At 43.7% G+C, this 17221-nt stretch overlaps 2 protein-coding genes across 9 annotated transcripts in view; both read left to right on the plus strand.

The window, feature by feature from the left end:
* COQ3 (coenzyme Q3, methyltransferase) overlaps positions 1–17221 on the plus strand; it is a 163534-nt gene that overhangs the window by 92144 nt on the left and 54169 nt on the right. The gene's annotated exons all lie outside the window — the stretch shown is intronic.
* The window catches only part of FAXC (failed axon connections homolog, metaxin like GST domain containing), an 80935-nt gene that overhangs the window by 58513 nt on the left and 5201 nt on the right, over positions 1–17221 (plus strand). For all 8 annotated transcript variants that reach the window (XM_007101132.4, XM_028494625.2, XM_028494624.2 and 5 more), the window contains one exon: positions 10207–10323. In XM_007101132.4, the coding sequence (XP_007101194.1) occupies positions 10207–10323 (117 nt within the window). The remainder of the gene's footprint in view (positions 1–10206; positions 10324–17221) is intronic.

The following is a 17221-nucleotide window of genomic DNA, read 5'->3' on the forward strand; positions in this document are numbered from 1 at the left end:
GAGTGGCTGGGCCCGTGAGCCATGGCTGCTGAGCCTGCGCGTCCGGAGCCTGTGCTCCGCAACGGGAGAGGCCCCAACAGTGAGAGGCCCGTGTACCGCAAAAAAAAAAAAAAAAAAATCGAAGTATAGTTTATTTACAATGTTGTGTTAATTTCTGCTGTACAGCAAAGTGACTCAGTTATACATATATACAAATTCTTTTTAATATTCTTTTCCATTATAATTTATCCCAGGATATTAAATATAATTCCCTGTACTATATAGTAGGACCTTGTTGTTTATCCATTCTATATGTAATAGTTTGCATCTACTAATGCCAAATTCCCAGTCTATCCCTCTCCCTCCCACCTCCCCCTTGGCAACCACAAGTCTGTTCTCTATGTGTGTGAGTCTGTTTCTGTTTCATAGATGAGTTCATTTGTGCTGTATTTTAGATTCCACATATAAGTGATATCATATGGTAGTTGTCTTTCTCTTTCTGATTTACTTCACTTAGTATGATAATCTCTAGTTGCATCCCTGGCTGACATCTTAATTGCAGCCTGTGAGAGACCCTGAGCCAGAGGCACCCAGCTAAAGCTGCCTGGATTCTTGACTCACAGAAACTGTGAGGTAATAAATATTTGGCCTTTTAAGCTGCTAAATTTTTGAGGAAATTTATTATGCAGCTATCAATAACAAACACACCTACATAGCTCCAATCCCATTAATCCTAGTAGGAGCCTCTTTGAGCAGCTGCTGAGCTGTGAAGGGTACAGCCAGGTTGTCAAGAGGGAAGAGTGCTTATCCTGCTATGATGGGCGGCAGGCATTGAATTTCAGTTGCCTCAAGTTACATAGATAAAAGGTTTTACATCTTTTAGAAGTAGAATCTTATCTTTTAGTCTCCCATGAGACTATTATTACTACCCATTCTGATTTTAGCAGTGTTCTTGTCTTGGCTGTGAAGGAACCTGGATCTATTCCAAGATTGTAGAGCTTGGCACACAGGAGGTTTCTGTGTCTGGATTCAATGATCTTTGAGAAAGTAGTGTGCATTGGGGAGAGAGTTATGTGGGACATTCTTAACCATCTAATGGTCAGGATACATGGACAAGAATGTTCAGTAGGGGAGTAATAAGGCCTCCCACAGAGTAGGAGCTAAAGACTCAGTCCTACACTCGGAAAGAAGCATCACACAGAATTCTATGTGATATCCAGCATACTCATGGGTATATCATTTGAGAAGGTATCAAATTCCCAATTTTCTTTTTTTTTTTTGGCCATTCTCAGACCAGGGATCGAACCCAGGGCCCGGCAGTGAAAGCACTGAGTCCTAACCACTGGACCACCAGGGAATTCCCCAGATTCCCATTTTTAAAGATGAGGTCAGTAGCAGTTTGATTTCGTCCAAAGGGATCTATGCCTATTGTGTGAATCTGAGTAAGGTCCACCACTCTGGACAGGTGCTAAACAGTTCTGGTGGTTAAAGGTTTGCACCAGTTTTTGGTGACTGCTCAGACGTTTGAAAATGGTTGAAGATCCTGGACTCCAGCTAAACTCATGGGTATATCATTTGAGAAGGTATCAAATTCCCAATTTTCTTTTTTTTTTTTTGGCCATTCTCAGACCAGGGATTGAACCCAGGGCCCGGCAGTGAAAGCGCTGAGTCCTAACCACTGGACCACCAGGGAATTCCCCAGATTCCCATTTTTAAAGATGAGGTCAGTAGCAGTTTGATTTCGTCCAAAGGGATCTATGCCTATTGTGTGAATCTGAGTAAGGTCCACCACTCTGGACAGGTGCTAAACAGTTCTGGTGGTTAAAGGTTTGCACCAGTTTTTGGTGACTGCTCAGACGTTTGAAAATGGTTGAAGATCCTGGACTCCAGCTAAGGTGAAACCTCGGGTCCATGAAATGATGACAGATCCTCCAGAAATGTGGAGTCTGCTTGCAGGGCCCTGATGGCCAGACACAAAACCTGCCATTAGAATCTGCTACTATTCAACTTCCTTAAAAGAAGGATAAGTTCCTTATAAAAGGATTTGAATTTAAATTTCAGCATGACATTGAATTCAGTCTGATGTGTTGTTTCATTAATTAAACCATATTTGGGGGCTACCAGATAGTCTTTATTGAATAAAGAGACAGAACAGCTGGTTCCTCTGATTACCCAAATACAGAATAGCCAGGACAGAAATGAAATTAAGGGGAAAGCCTCTCTTGGGATGTAGTTTGAGTTGGGTGCTCTATATTCTTTACCCTCAGAAGGTGTACTTGGGAAAGTGAAACAGGAGAGACCCACAGAACTTTTATACCCCTCGTATCTCACTGTTTCAGTTGAATGTCTAGTCAGACTCAAAAGCAGCAGTATTTCAGCAACTTCAAGAAGAGAGATAAATAAGAAGGCCGATCATCCGTAAATCAGTAACGCTGCGTCATCATTAGAGATGTTAGCTATGGTTCTTGAAGACTTCCAGAAGCTGCTGTTTAATGTTATTAAATTATAATAATAAGTGAGTCTGAGCAGGCATTTGCCTCCTCCTGAGAAATATTTTCCTAAACTGGATTTCCTGTGTGTGAAATTTTTCCACAACTGGTACAAATCCTTTATCCAAATTTCCTAAAATTACAGTATATGTGCATGAATGCTTTGAGTGCATGGAGTGCAGAAGGTGCTCAGAAACATTAATAGGAGGACTGAAGTACAGAAGAGCAAGTGCAATCCCATCCTTATAGTGGGGAATGTATGTTCATCCTTGTCTCATCCATAGGGAATGTTAAGAGCTGGGACATCAACAAAGAGAGGATTGGGAGGAAGAGGCGAGATGATTGGTATTGGTGGTCATTGGGGAAGGGGTCAAGCTAGTTCATACTATCTGGAAAAAATTTTCTTGTATGTTCTTCTAGAGAATTTTGTAGAAGATTGGAGGAGTATCTAGTTGCCTTCCAGAATGAAATCTGAGGAGGGATTAAATTTAGGGGCTTCTTCTGGTATCCCCCCACCCACCTTTATTTCTTCCCAGAGTGTGAGCCTGTTGGTGCAACTAGTAAGTGTCAGAAAGTTGTCAAAGTTAATGGTTTTAATTCTGATATTTACTCATAAGGACCATTAATAACCTCATATCTAAGATAGCACCACCCCCCTCATAGTTGAAAGAATCACATATTCAGTGATTTTAGAGTATGCTGGGAGTATGAACAAGAGCTCTTTAAAGGAAGTGGCCTGTCATATGATTTCTGACAAAGAGAGGTCTGACCAGGAGTGTAAGAGAGACTAGAACATAGATTTCCTTCAGCTTTGCCCTCTGGGAGAGTCACATGCAGGAGAAAGAGCTTCAAGGACGTGTTCTTTGAAGGTTGGCTGGTAAGATTACTGAGACCTGTACTATCCTCGGGGAAAGCACTCAGTCTTTGTCTCTCAATTGTTCTTAAAGTCCCAGTTAATTAAAGGTTGAGAGAGGGACAATTAGAAATAGGAATGATACCAACATTGACTTCACTGGAACTATCTGCTTAGAAATCCCATCAGTGTGCTCAAGTATAGGGAACACTAAGTAGGTGAAACACGTAATTACTCTTAATTCTTAGATTAATAGAAAAATGAGTGCTTCAGAGTCTTTTGACTATGAATCTTTAATTTCTCTCTAGAACGATATTCTCCCCACAGCCAGTCTTTTCTCTTCTGCCACTTATAGCATTTGGAAATTTAGCTAAATGGCAGGAATGGAGCTGATAGTGGCCAGTAAAAGCTGGGAGCAGAATTAGTAAGGAGTAAGTGGATATAATTCAGAGGTTCATTTCTATAGCTACTTCCAGTGCTCTGAAACAGACCTTCTACCCACTATCCCACAGTGATATATGTGAACACAAGTCATCGGTTTTTACTTAGGAGTATGTTAGTGGAGACTTAACTTTCCTAGGGTGTTGTGCAAAATAAGTATGGCCGTAAATTCTTTGTGTGATTCCAGAGGAAAGAACTGGGATCACTGGTAGATGTACCAAGGGGACATATTTTGTCTCAATGTAAGGAACTATCTAACCAGAGAATTGCCTGCCTTGCCCAGGAAATGAGGGAGAAGTCCCTAGAGGGGCTGCAGCTGGGGACTAGCTGGCAGGGAAATGGGAGAAGGGACTTCTACACTGCGTGGGCGGTTAGACTGTTCCGCCCACAGCTGTAGTACTTGTTCTGTTGTTGTCGATGAGTGTGAAATAATGCCTTATGTTAGAATAGCACCTTCTAGTTCGCAAAATGCTTTCACATTATTACATTTTTCAATCCTTATAATAGTTCTCTAATCTAAGAAAAGACAGATCAAACATACTTAAGGCTATCAACACCTTAATTGATGATTTCTACTGTGATAGGTACCACCAGATGGACAGAAAAGTAAAACAGAGGGTTACCTGCCCTCAAGGAGATTAAAAACTACTTGAGGAGATAGGACACGCACATAAATAAGACTGTGAGATGACACGTGAATTACCTAATGAGTGATCTAGACCAGTGATTCTTAAAGTGTCATGCCTCAAACAGCAGCATCAGCATTACCTGAGATCTTGTTAGAAAGGCAGATTCTTGGGCACCACTCCATACCTACTGCTGAATCAGAAACTCCTGGCCTGGGGATGCAAGGGGGATAAATCAGTAGTTTTAAAAAGCCCTCTAGGTGATAATGATGCATGCTCAAGTTTAAGACCACTGATCTACTCTAGTCTAGACCAGTGCTTCTCACACTTTAGCATGCATAAGAATCATCTGGAACAGCACTAGTCAAAGTGCGGTCTAAGAACTGCACGCTCTCCAGGGAATTTTTGTGCCTCTAAAGTTTAAGAAACACTGACCTGGAAGCTTGTTGAAACACAGATTCTCTCCCAGTCTCAATCCCAGTCCTTCTGATTCAGTAGATGGGACCTGAGCATTTGTGATGCTGATGCTGGCATCAGGCTATCCTTTGAGCAGCCCTGCTCTAAGCAGTTGTCCCTCTGGGGTTTGGCGGGGGAGTGGGCAATGAGAGGTGCTAGTGGACTGGACAGTGCAGGTAGCCTTCCTGCACCGGAGGAGGGAGAACTTAGATCTGAGTTACAAGGGAAGGGTTGGGTTAGACAAGTGGAGGTTATTTGAGACAGGAAGGATGGGATGAAGGATGGTGATGGGATATTTGACTGAAGTAGAGCATTCACATGAGGTGGACCTTGACTTGTCCTGCCAGGGCCTGGAGAGACCTATCTGCATCCTCCCCAAGGAAGAGGCTGAGAGGCAGGCAGCAGGCAAACGGCCTAGACCAGGAGTGCCTCCTCATTTGCTCTGTTTTGTGGTCCCTCCCTCTGGTGGGACTTTTAAGATCCATGTTGCTCTCTATTTGTCCTCTCCTCATCCCTCGGTTTCCTTGCTCACTAAGCCATCTTGCTTCAACTCTGCAGCTTCCTTGTTCTCTCAGTTTGGTCTGAATCTTCAGGGTTGGATTCCGGCCGCTCTTCTCAGCCTCCATGTTGATTTAGTTCTCCCTGGACAACTGTGTGGCTTTGCCCTCCATATCTGCCCTCCCCTCACTCAGCTCTCACCTCAGTCAGTTCTAATGGGGTGGGGGCAGGTAATGGGGGTGAGGGACCTAGCTGACATGTGCAGTCTTCTTCCACTTGTTCTCATCTTTGTTGCATCCTGGTGTCTCCTGGTCAGCCCTGTGTTGCTGCCTGTGACAGAAGTGGAAGGCCATGTGGGAAGGGCCAGAGGGCAGGCTTGGAGGTCAGAATAAGCAGCCTTGAGTTCATGGGGCCACTTAAGGTCTTGACCAATGATCTATGATAAAGTCCTATCACAGCGAGCTCAAGTCTGGCGTACAAAGAGCAAATATCCTTCAGGGCCCTAGAACATTCTTGTTATTCATGACTTAGTCCTCCCCACTCAATTTTTGGTCATTCTTGGGTGCTTCAGTGGTTCCTCCATCTACAACATGATCTTCCTCACAGAGAAGAGCTGCTCAAACCACCCAGCAGAGGTAGGATCAGATTCTAGAAACACCCAGGACCAGCTATCATTCTCCAGCCCTCAGTGGAGCCAACCCCTGCCCCCCTGCCATGGGCTCTCCTCAGGTCCATGTGGCCCCTCCCTCTGGCTGCTTGGTTGCCATTCTTGCTTTTCCTCACTGGTCTCCGCTCCCTGGTGGCTGCTTGAAGACCCAGCCATAGAGGTCTGGGAAATCACCCGGGCCACCTGAAGTCACCCTGCCACTGTTGGGATGTGGGCTCACCCTCACAGTCAGGAGGGCTGAGCATCCTCAGAAAGGCTTCTGTGGTTTTGGAACCTGGCCTCTGGTGGACCATCCCTTAGGGAGTCCCATGTACCCTGGGTCCCTCAGCTCCCAGTGTTTCTGATATTTTCAATCTTTATTTGCTCTCACCAATGGTTCACGGTCCACACACCGAATGTGGGGGCTGGCAGGGAGTTACAGGTACTCAGATATCCCTCAGCTCCTTTTGTCCATCTCTACAGGAACTGGTGGGTCGTCACTCAAGCCCGCTCCTTCAGTGCCCTTCAGAAGTGCCCGTAGTGTTTTGTTTTTGCTAACACCCTCCACTAATGAAAAATGGGCTCACTTGGTGAAGCCTGGGCGTGCTGCAGACTTGAGACTTTGGCTTGTTCCTCTTCATCTCTAAGCAGAGTCTAATCTAAATTCAGTCTCTCCCTCTTAAAAATACTTCCTGCTGAGCTCAAAAGGCCAAATCTGGAACAATTTGAACAGCAAAAAGAATAATGAGAGTACTGGATTATAGGCCATAGAATAAAATAAATATTGACAAGTGCACACTTAAATAAATAATGGAATATGTCAGTAAATGGGGGATGAAGGGAACAGTAGTATTTGGATCAATACATGTAGAAGGATTGAGAGAAACAGAAAATCCTGATTAGGCAAACACCACAGTAATAATTGTTTCAGATGACATCTACTGATGGATGCTAAAATTAGTGGGCCAAAGTTTGAGGAGAAACAGGATATTTATACAGTCTCAAAGTTTCTCTCCCAAGCCTATTAATTGCAAAAGGAAAAATAGTGACATTACAGTGAAGAAGCCTTATAGACACCACCTTCACCACATGGTCAAGGTTAACAGCCCCAGTGATATGGACATATGGACATTGTGGACCCCCTGATATGATGCCCTGAGAAGGGCTATTAGGTAGGGTTCTCCAGAGAAACAAGCTAATAGGAGATCTAGATATAGATATCTAGATCTATCCATGTCTATTCCTCTTATATAATAAAGTTATATTGACTCATACGACTATGGAGGCTGACAAGTCCCAAGATCTGCAGGGTGGGTTGGCAGGGTGGAGACCTGGGAGGGCTGATGGTGTAGTTCCAGTATGAACTGGCTCAAGACCAAGGAAGAGCCAATGTTTCCATTTAAGTCTGAAGAGAAGAAAAAGCGCATGTCCCAGTGCAGAAGCAGTCAGGCAGGAGGAATCCTCTCTTAATCCAGGGAGAGTCAGCTCTATTGTCCAGTAAGGCCTTCATCTATTTCATCTATTTGGAGGAGGCCCACCCACATTAGGGAGAGCATTCTGCTTTACTCACTCTACCACTTAAATGTTAATCTCATCCAAAACACCCTCATAGAAACAACCAGAATAATGTTTGACCACATAACTTAGCACCCGTAGTCTAGTCAGGTTGACAACATAAAATAACCATCACAGAAGGGTTCGTAAAAATGCATGACTACTCTAATTATTCACCACCTTAGACAAACCCAAGTTGATGAAAATTTTACAAAATAACTGACCAGTATTCTTTAATAAAAATGTCAAGGTTATGAAAGACAAGGCAAGACTGAGGAGACTGGAGGAGACTAAGGCAACCTGATAGCTAAATGCAGTGTGGGATCCTAGCTGGCATCCTGGAACAGAAAAGGATACTAGTTGAAAAACTAATAAAGTTTGAATGAAGCCTATAGTGCAGTTAATTGTATTATATTGATATTAATTTTTTAGTTTTGGTAAACGTACTGTGCTTACCTAAGACGTTAATCTTAGCAGAAGCTAGTTGAAGTGTATACAGAAAGACCGGAAGATTTCTTAGTAACAGAGGGTATTTTTATATTCTTTAAATTTATAACTGTCTTGTGTGTATATGTACATATAATTGTGTATCTACCATGAAGGCTAAATTCTATCCTTTTTTTTTTTTTTTTTGGCAAGTTCCTTTAAAAACCCTTAGACTTGTGTTCTTTTTTTTCTTTCTGTATTCTGTGTTCCCTCCTGACTAAAGCATCCTTTTGTAAACGTTCACAGCCCAACCCTCTTGCTGTTAATGGAGGGTCTTTATCTCTAAGGTGGTGCTCTGCTCTCCTTGTACAGGGCAGAGAGCCTCAGGCTGGGAGTCAGGAGACCCGGTGCCAGCATTTTTAGTCTGGTTCTGTTACTAACTCAGCGTCCTTCCAGTTTTAACATTCTGAGCCAAATGAATGGCAAATTTGGGCTGAACACTATATGCATTAGTTGATGTATGGATCCAAATGATTATATTTAGTATTTTTTCCCTTTTATCAAGGTCTTAAGTGCTCTATTTTTAGATTTCCTAAGTTTTCATAAACTCATGTACGTCTTTTCCTCTTGCTCCCCAAAGTCTTTGGAGTCTATAACAGAATTCACAAATTTACTCTGGCATTTCCCTTAGACTCTTTCCTTTTAGCCATTTAAGGAAATCAACACTTTGGAGGGCCAGGAAGCCAGTGTAGCTCTCCTTTAACTTGTTTTCTCCTCTCTGAGACTGGGTCATATGTGTAAAAGTGAGATTTGAAACAGGGCTGTCTGAACTGAAAGCTTCTATTGACCTGGGACGGCTTTGAAAGGAGGCTTCTGGTGGAAAGATGGATAGAATCTACCAGTTGGAGAGAAGTGGGGGGCACATATGGGTTTTGGGGGGCAGGGAAAGGGGTGGGCACAGCATGAGCAGAGGCGTGGCAGTTGGAAGCACGAAGTGTGCTGGGGAGTGGAGCTGTTCTGGGTCTGCTAGGGTAAAGGAGGGTGAGGGATAAAGCTGGAACATGGGTGGGAACAGAGTGCGATGAGCCTTGGATTCCAGGTTGAGTTTGGACTGTATTTCATAGCCCACTTCATAAACCAACCATTGAAGGTCTTTGTGAAAGGGAGTGCCACAGTGAAAAGAGTGTCTTAGAGATTTAAGTATGGGTGGGATATGGAATGGACTGGAGAAACAGAGGGTCTCTCCTCATGAGTGCTGGTGTTTGATGAGTTAACCAGATATGGCGCTAAGTGATTTACATGTGTTATGTCATTTAATCCTCACAGTAGCCCTAAGAAATACCCTTAATATCATCCCCATTTTCCAGATGGGAAAACGGAAGCTTTGCAAGGTTGGTTAATGACCAGGCTTTCCGTAGTGAATTAACAGTGGTGGGGTGGCAGGATGTGAAGTAGGATGGATCCATTTCCACCTGGGCTGCCTCTTTGTCCTGCCACCCAGTGGCCTGGAGACAACCTGGGGCAACTGCAGTAGGTAAGATGTGATAAGTCCAGGTGATAAGGCCTGAACTAGGTCAGCCGTGGTGGAGAAGGAGAGATGGGAGCGGCAACGTGAGACATGCCTGTATGGGAGCCTGATCCCAGGGCTGGGTCTGCAATTTTAAAGCTTCTCTTTATGTTTGTTTCCTGATGGTGCTCAGTGGTGAGAACTTTGCCAAGACCGTGGAGACATCATGGAAAGCCTTGCCTCCAAACTTCCTAAGTAGCTTAGGCTTCTTGTTTTTCCCGAGGAAATGAATTAATTTAATAAAGTAAGTGCTGAGGCTGGGTGTGCTTGGCTGGGGTTACTAGAGATGGTTTAAGCAAACTTCCAGGTGTTCTCAAGCACCTCAAACTTTAATGGCTAGGGTTGGAGACAAGGAGGTGCCTCTGGAGGTCTGGGGGTGATCAATTCTTCCTTTTTTTTCCATGAACCCCCTCTCTCATCCACGTATCTTGATATGTTTCCAGTTACTTCCCTGCTTTGCTGTTGTAGGGGTTGATATATCACAGAATTGTTTATAATTTGCTTTACTTTTGTTTCTAGTTGTAAGTCAAAGGGGGCACATGCATTTGGTCTTGCAAAGCTTTTGATGCACACTTAAACGGGCATATAATGGGCGCCTGCTGAATGCTGTTGTGACGTAGTGGGACGGTGAGGGCTGGCCCAGTGACCTCTCTCTGCTCTCTCTGCTGCAGGTGATAAGAAGTACATCATGGGGCCCAAGCTTTCCACTCTCGACGCCACCGTCTTTGGACACTTGGCACAGGCAATGTGGACCTTACCAGGGACGAGACCTGAGCGGCTGATAAAAGGCAAGCCCTACGAAGCTCTTCAGGTTTGGGGAGTTGCTGGGGGGTGGAGGGTGGGAGCAACACGATGGAGAATTCTGGGCCAATGCCCCTGAGCTTGGCTGTGCTTTATGGAGGCGCCAGGCCGTGGTGTCTGGGGCCAGGGTCGGTTTCCTGTGCTCGGGATATGTAGAGGCTGAGGGGAGACCCGGCTTCTCACCTGCCATCTTGCTCAGACAGTGTTCTTAGCAAAGCTGACACAGATCCTGCCGTGTTCTACACCAGGGCTTTTCTTCCAGCTCCTTATGTAGTGGACTTAGTACTTGTCGCTGAAACAGGGCTTGCATTCCCCCTAGTGCCCTTGTTTTGTTGGTCTCCCTCACTTTCCTTTGGACTGTGGTGGCTCACCAGTTTCTGGTTTATCCGGCACGGCGGTAGCCGTGGTCGGGTGGGGCTGATGAGCTCACTGCCCATCTCACATGCTCCCTTTGAGTCTGAACTGGTCTCAGATATTTCACACGTGCGTATAGGTACATATGATTCTGCGTCATTTGAGTTCAAAGCACTCCCTTCTCCTGCTCCAGCAGGGTGTCTGTAGATCATACGCTGAGAGTAGTAGAGCTGGAAAGTTCAAGATAGTGGGAAAATGGGGAAAGTGTCAACAAAGGCTTTGTAAGTCGAGTGCTATGTGAGGTGTTATTATTGATATTATTATACATGCATTTTGACGAAAGAAATGGTATCTTTGTTGTGTCATCTTGATGTAAGGCCCATGAGAATGACAATTCTAAACTGGAGGGGTCGAAGTGGGATGAGTGGGACCAGAGCTGGAGGATGCACATATGTGTGGGGTAGGGGTGGGGGTGGCTGCCAGGAGTACAACTGGCAGTGGGGCAGGGAAAGCCAGCTCAACCTGGGTTGATGTCAAGGGACCACATCTTCGTGTGTGTGTGTGTGTGTGTGTGTGTGTGCGTGTGTGTGCGTGCGTGTGCGTTGGAGTGGGGTGGTGGGGTATACATGGCAGCTGGGGCCTCTGGGAGAGGCTTCCTCTGCCTTGATGAATAGGAACCATTTTGAGTCGTCTCTGGTTTTAAACAGTACCTAAGCAAGCTCCCGGGGCCTGGGAATGGGGGCATCAAGGTTCCATGTTTCGATTTGGGGAAGGGGATTGACAAGAGTTAATCAGGATTTTTATACCCCAGCTGAGAGACTGGAGGTGTACGTGAGATCACCAGTGAATAACATATAGAGTACTCTTAGTTAATGTTGGATGGACTGATGGATGGATGGATGGAACCAAGCAAGACAGAATCATACAAGAAACTGAGGCAGGTGAGCAGTCAGCCCATTCAACCTTGGAACATAAGAATGTTTGTGCACAAGGCAGAGACTTTCCTCCGTGTGTGTATGTGTATGTATGTGTGTGTGTGTGTGTGTGTGTGTGTGTGTGTGTGTGTGTGTGTGTGTGTGTACTCATGTGCATGCCCAGAGATTCAGACCAGGCTAAAGGCAGCAGGAGTAACTCTCCAGATTGGTGGGGATGGGGCTCTAGATAGGTTACCAGACTTGGTTGGAATGGATCAGGCATTGACTGAAGGTCTTTTAGAACAATAGCTAGGTGGGGATAGGGATAGTATGGACTTGTATTTAATTTCCTAAGTGATCAGCATCGAGGTGTTCTTTGTCTTGTGATGTGTTGGAAGTTATCTAAATTGAATATGTTATCATATTGGTGATGTTTGTAGCACTTAAAGTAGTTTCCATTTATTTATTTATTTATTTTTTTGCGGTACGCGGGCCTCTCACTGTTGTGGCCTCTCCCGTTGCGGAGCACAGGCTCCGGACGCGCAGGCTCAGCGGCCATGGCTCACGGGCCCAGCCGTTCCGCGGCATGTGGGATCCTCCCGGACCGGGGCTCGAACCCGTGTCCCCTGCATCGGCAGGCGGACTCTCAACCACTGCGCCACCAGGGAAGCCCCTTTCCCTTTATTTTAATCAGATTTTCCATGGTGGTCTAAAAGATAGTGATTCCTTTTCGTTCATCTAGGGGTGTGTTTTGTATTTACTCTTGCTTCCTGTTTCTTCGTACTCCCTCCTTCCCTACCACACCACCTTTACACACCTATGAGTACACACACACTCACATCTACTCATATGCTTCTGTACCCACATGCCCTGTACACACTCACTTGTACACATACATTTACACTTCTACCCAAGCACATACACACACACACACTATGCATACACACACACACACACCCTATGTGCACACACACACACACACACACACACTACAATTGACACTCAAACAACACAGGTTTGAACTGCATGGGTCACTTATAGTGGTTATTTTTCAGTAGTAATGACTACAGTGCCACACAGTCCATGTTGGTTGAATCCACGAATGTGGAGGAACCTTGGATACAGGGGACAGACTCTAAGTTCTTTGCGAATTAACCCCCATGTTGTTTAAGGGTCAAGTGTATTGAGGTCATCTGTTATTTAGTCAGAAAGATTTAGGTATCCAGTATCAGTAGAAATCTCAGATTGTACAGAATCCCTTCTCGAAGAAATGAAGCATCTTTTGTGAATTTATTTATGACTTGGCCCTTTCCTCTATTACTTCCTGGAGGGACTTGAGGCATTTAGTGTTCTTTTTAAAGAAATGATCAGTGTTTTTGGAGAATTGATTTTGAGTCTCATGCGGAGACGCACACATTTGGGGGAATCTGATGCTGTCACCTGCAGGGCACTTTGGCACGTAGATGCAGATTCTTAAAATAAGCCGGTAGCTTCCAGCTCTCCATGGGGACTGGAGGAGCACAAACCATTCAAGTCCACAACAAGCCTCTGAAGCTCACTTCAGTCATTATTCTATGCCCCTTTCTAACCTTTTGATCGGAGCTGCTAATGCAGGCAAACTACTAATTTGATCTCAACTTCTTTCTCTGCCTTTGCTCTTTTTGTGGTGGAGACCTTCAAAGGAGAAGTAGAAACAAACAACCAAGAGTCTGGATAATTTAGAACTGGCTCATATCCAGGAGTGCAAGTGGCTTGGATCTGGCAGTTTTCTGCCTTAGCTTTGGAACAGCCAAGCCACTATTGTCCTTGCCATCTGTGTGAGTGTGTGTGTATCAATATTAGCTTTTTGGTCCTAGATATTATTTAAAATAATCTAGCCACACAGGTTACTCTGGGAAACATCCAGAATCATGAGAACTTTTCCTTAATTTAGGTGAGTAGGAGGACAGACTTTGAATATTCAGTAGTTCTTAAAATATACATAATATGTTTGTGTATGATATGAAATGTCATTTCCCTACTAGAGAAAATTTAGAAAAGATAGAAAAGTTTAAAAAAAATAAAATTAACTTGTGACCCCATCACCCGCAGAGAATTTCTGTTAATATTGTGGTATGTTTCCTTATCTTTTATCAAGTACATGTATATATGTATGTTTAAAAATTGGGATCATTATGTTGATATAGTTATAACCAGCAGTTTTTTAAAAAAATTAATGTATTTCTATTTGGCTGCGTTGGGTCTTCATTGCTGCATGCAAGCTTTCTCTAGTTGTGGCGAGTGGGGGCTGCTCTTCGTTGCGCAAACACCTATTCATGTACCTGTTGGCAATTCCTATGTCTTTTTTCTTTTTTTAATGTCTATTCAATTCCTTTTCGCTCATTTTGTAATCACATAGTTTTTTGCTACTGAGTTGTATGAGATTTATATATATATATATTTAAATAAATTTATTTACTTATTCATTTTTGGCTGCATTGGGTCTTCATCACTGTATGCAGGCTTTCTCTAGTTGTGGTGAGTGGGGGCTACTCTTTGTTGCGGTGCGTGGGCTTCTCACTGCGGAGGCTTGTCTTGTTGGGGAGCACGGGCTCTAGGTGTGCGGGCTTCAGTAGTTGTGGCACGCAGGCTCAGTAGTGTGGCTCGCGGGCTCTAGAGCACAGGCTCAGTAGTTGTGGCACGCAGGCTCAGTAGTGTGGCTCGCGGGCTCTAGAGCACAGGCTCAGTAGTTGTGGTGCACAGCCTTAGTTGTTTCGCGGCAGGTGGGATCCTCCCAGACCAGGGCTCAAACCCATGTCCCCTGCATTGGCAGGTGGATTCTTAACCACTGTGCCACCAGGGGAGTCTGTAACCTGCAGTTTTTAATTAACTATGTGTTATGGCCATTTCCCTAGTCATTAAATATTCTTCAAAACAGTGTATTTAGTAGTTGCATAATATCCTATCCCATGGCTACATTGTAATTTATGTGATTAATCTTTTTCTGGACTTGTGGGTTGTTTCAAATAATTTTTACTAACATTCTATATTAACCACTGTGCCACCAGGGAAGTCCTGAATCTCAGTTTTATTATCAGCAAGTTTTGTTTATTAAAGTATAATTGACATACAGTATTATATTAATTTCAGGTGTACCACATTCAATGTTTATGTCCATTTTGAAATGATCACCACAATAAGTCTAGTTACTGTCATCATACAAAGTTAATACAATATTATTGACTATATTTCCCCATGGTGTACATTACATCCCCATGACCTATTCTCTTTATAACTGCAAGTTTGTACTTCTCAACCTCCCCCATTCATGTCCCCACCCCCTGACCTCCCCTCTCCTCTGACAACCACCAGTCTGTTCTCTGTATCTGTGAGTCTGGTTTTGATTTGATTTTTGTTTGTTTTTAATTAGAAATTTTCTTTTTAGTAGCAAGGATACTTTATTTTTTTAATTAATTTTTTTATTGGAGTATAGTTGATTTACAATGTTGTGTTAGTTTCTGCTGTATAGCAAAGTGAGTCAGTTATACATACACTGCTTGTTTGTTTTTTAGATTCCACATATAAGTGAAATCTTATAATATTTGTCTTTCTCTGTCTGACTTATTTCACCTAGCATAATACCCTCAAGTTACATACATGTTGTCACAAATGGCAAGATTTCATTTTTTATGGCTGCGTAATATTCCATACTATGTATGTATATGTGTGTGTGTGTGTATCTTCTTTATCCATTTATCTGTCAATGGACACTTTGGTTGCTTCCATTATCCTGGCTATTATGCTGCAGTGAACATAGGGATGCATGTTATCTTTTTGAATTAGTGTTATTGTCTTCTTTAGTAAATACTCAGGTGTGGAATTGCTGGACCATATGGTAATTTTATTTTTAGTTTTTTGAGTAACCTCCATACTGTTTTCCATAGTGGCTGCACCAATTTACAGTCCCACCAGCAGTGCACGAGGGTTCCCTTTTCTCCACATACTCACCAACACTTGTTATTTCTTGTCTTCTTTAGCACCCCTCTTAATGTGGAGTCACATTTGATATTTTGATCAGAGTATCCTTATTAGAGAATTGCATGTGGATTTGGCACTCTTTAAAATAGACATGGAGAGTTGGAGAGCCTAGAAAAGTGAAAGTAAAGCACAAAAGGGAACGGGTTCTGTCGCACAGCTGCTTGCCCTGGAGAGCCATACCAAACCCAGAGAACCTAACACTGCTTTTCTGAACTTGTAAGGAACACAACCTTCTGTGTTTTAAGAAAAACAAACACTGTTCAGCAACTCTTTTGCCATCAGTTATTTATTGTATGTGGATTATTTTTTTTTGGCTTACTATTTGATAGATTAAAAGGTGGAAAAAATGCTGGGTATCTTTGAAAAACATACACGTATATGCCCACCCCATACTCTTACTGTTCTCCATTCAAAGTGTTTAGGAAGAGGTTGTGGGGGAATTCGGGTCTCAGGGAAGGGCTGGATCAAATGATCTTTGCTGGTCTTTGTATCCTGAGATCTGTGAATTAGCTTCAGTGAGACTGGGGAAGGGGGGGGGTGTCCTCATTACCGCATTCAAGTTTGCTAAGAATTTTTAAAAAAATTTTTATTTACTTATTTATTTTTGGCTGCGTTGGGTCTTCATTGCTGCGCGTGGGCTTTCTCTAGTTGTGGCGAGCAGGGGCTGCTCTTCGTTGTGGAGCGTGGGCGCTAGGTTGGTGGGCTTCAGTAGTTGTGGCACGGGGGCTCAGTAGTTGTGCCTCGCGGGCTCTAGAGCGCAGGCTCAGTATTTGTGGCGCACGGGCTTAGTTGCTCCACGGCATGTGGGATCTTCCCGGACCAGGGCTCAAACCCGTGTCCCCTGAATTGGCAGGCGGATTCTTAACCACTGCGCCACCAGGGAAGCCCTGCTAAGAACTTTTCTGAAGAGGTAATGTTCAGCGCCCTTGCTGCCTGTGTGACACAGCGTTATAGGGAGCAACCAAGGACACAGCCAGCACCTACCACAGGCGTGGAGCCAGGAGGTGCTGAGTAAATACCTGGAAACCAAAACAATGTGTGTGAGCGCCAGCCCTAGGTTTTCCGGATATTGGCTGGTTAAGAACCCGGGGCTGGCAGTGGTGCTGGGAGGAATTGGAGAAATATAGGAAAATAAAAGGAGTCACTTTTTTCAAAGAGCCGTGGGGAATATTTCCATTTGAGAAACTCCAAGAGAAAAGCTCTTTATTCTGTCTGGGAGTGTCCTTGGAGTAGAGGGCCATTTGGCTTTCTGATAAATATCCTCTCAAGTTGTCTGAGAATATCAGTAATCACTCATTAGTCATTTTACTAATTTATTTTATTGGATTTTTAAATTATAAAGGTAATACATATTGTCACAATAAGTTAAACAGGTGTATTTTAAAAGATTTATTACCTTCCCCTCACCCATGTCCAGTGTCACTCCCATAGAAAACTAATATTAAGGATTTGGAGTGAACCCTTCTGTGCCTTTATTTTTTCATATACAAATTTACATACATGTATATAGCTGTTTTGGTTTGTTTGTTTTTATTGTTTTAAAGCTAAACAGTGGGGCTTCCCTGGTGGCGCAGTGGTTGAGAGTCCGCCTGCCGATGCA

Source organism: Physeter macrocephalus, chromosome 10, assembly GCF_002837175.3.
Source record: "Physeter macrocephalus isolate SW-GA chromosome 10, ASM283717v5, whole genome shotgun sequence".
Lineage (NCBI taxonomy): Eukaryota > Metazoa > Chordata > Mammalia > Artiodactyla > Physeteridae > Physeter > Physeter macrocephalus.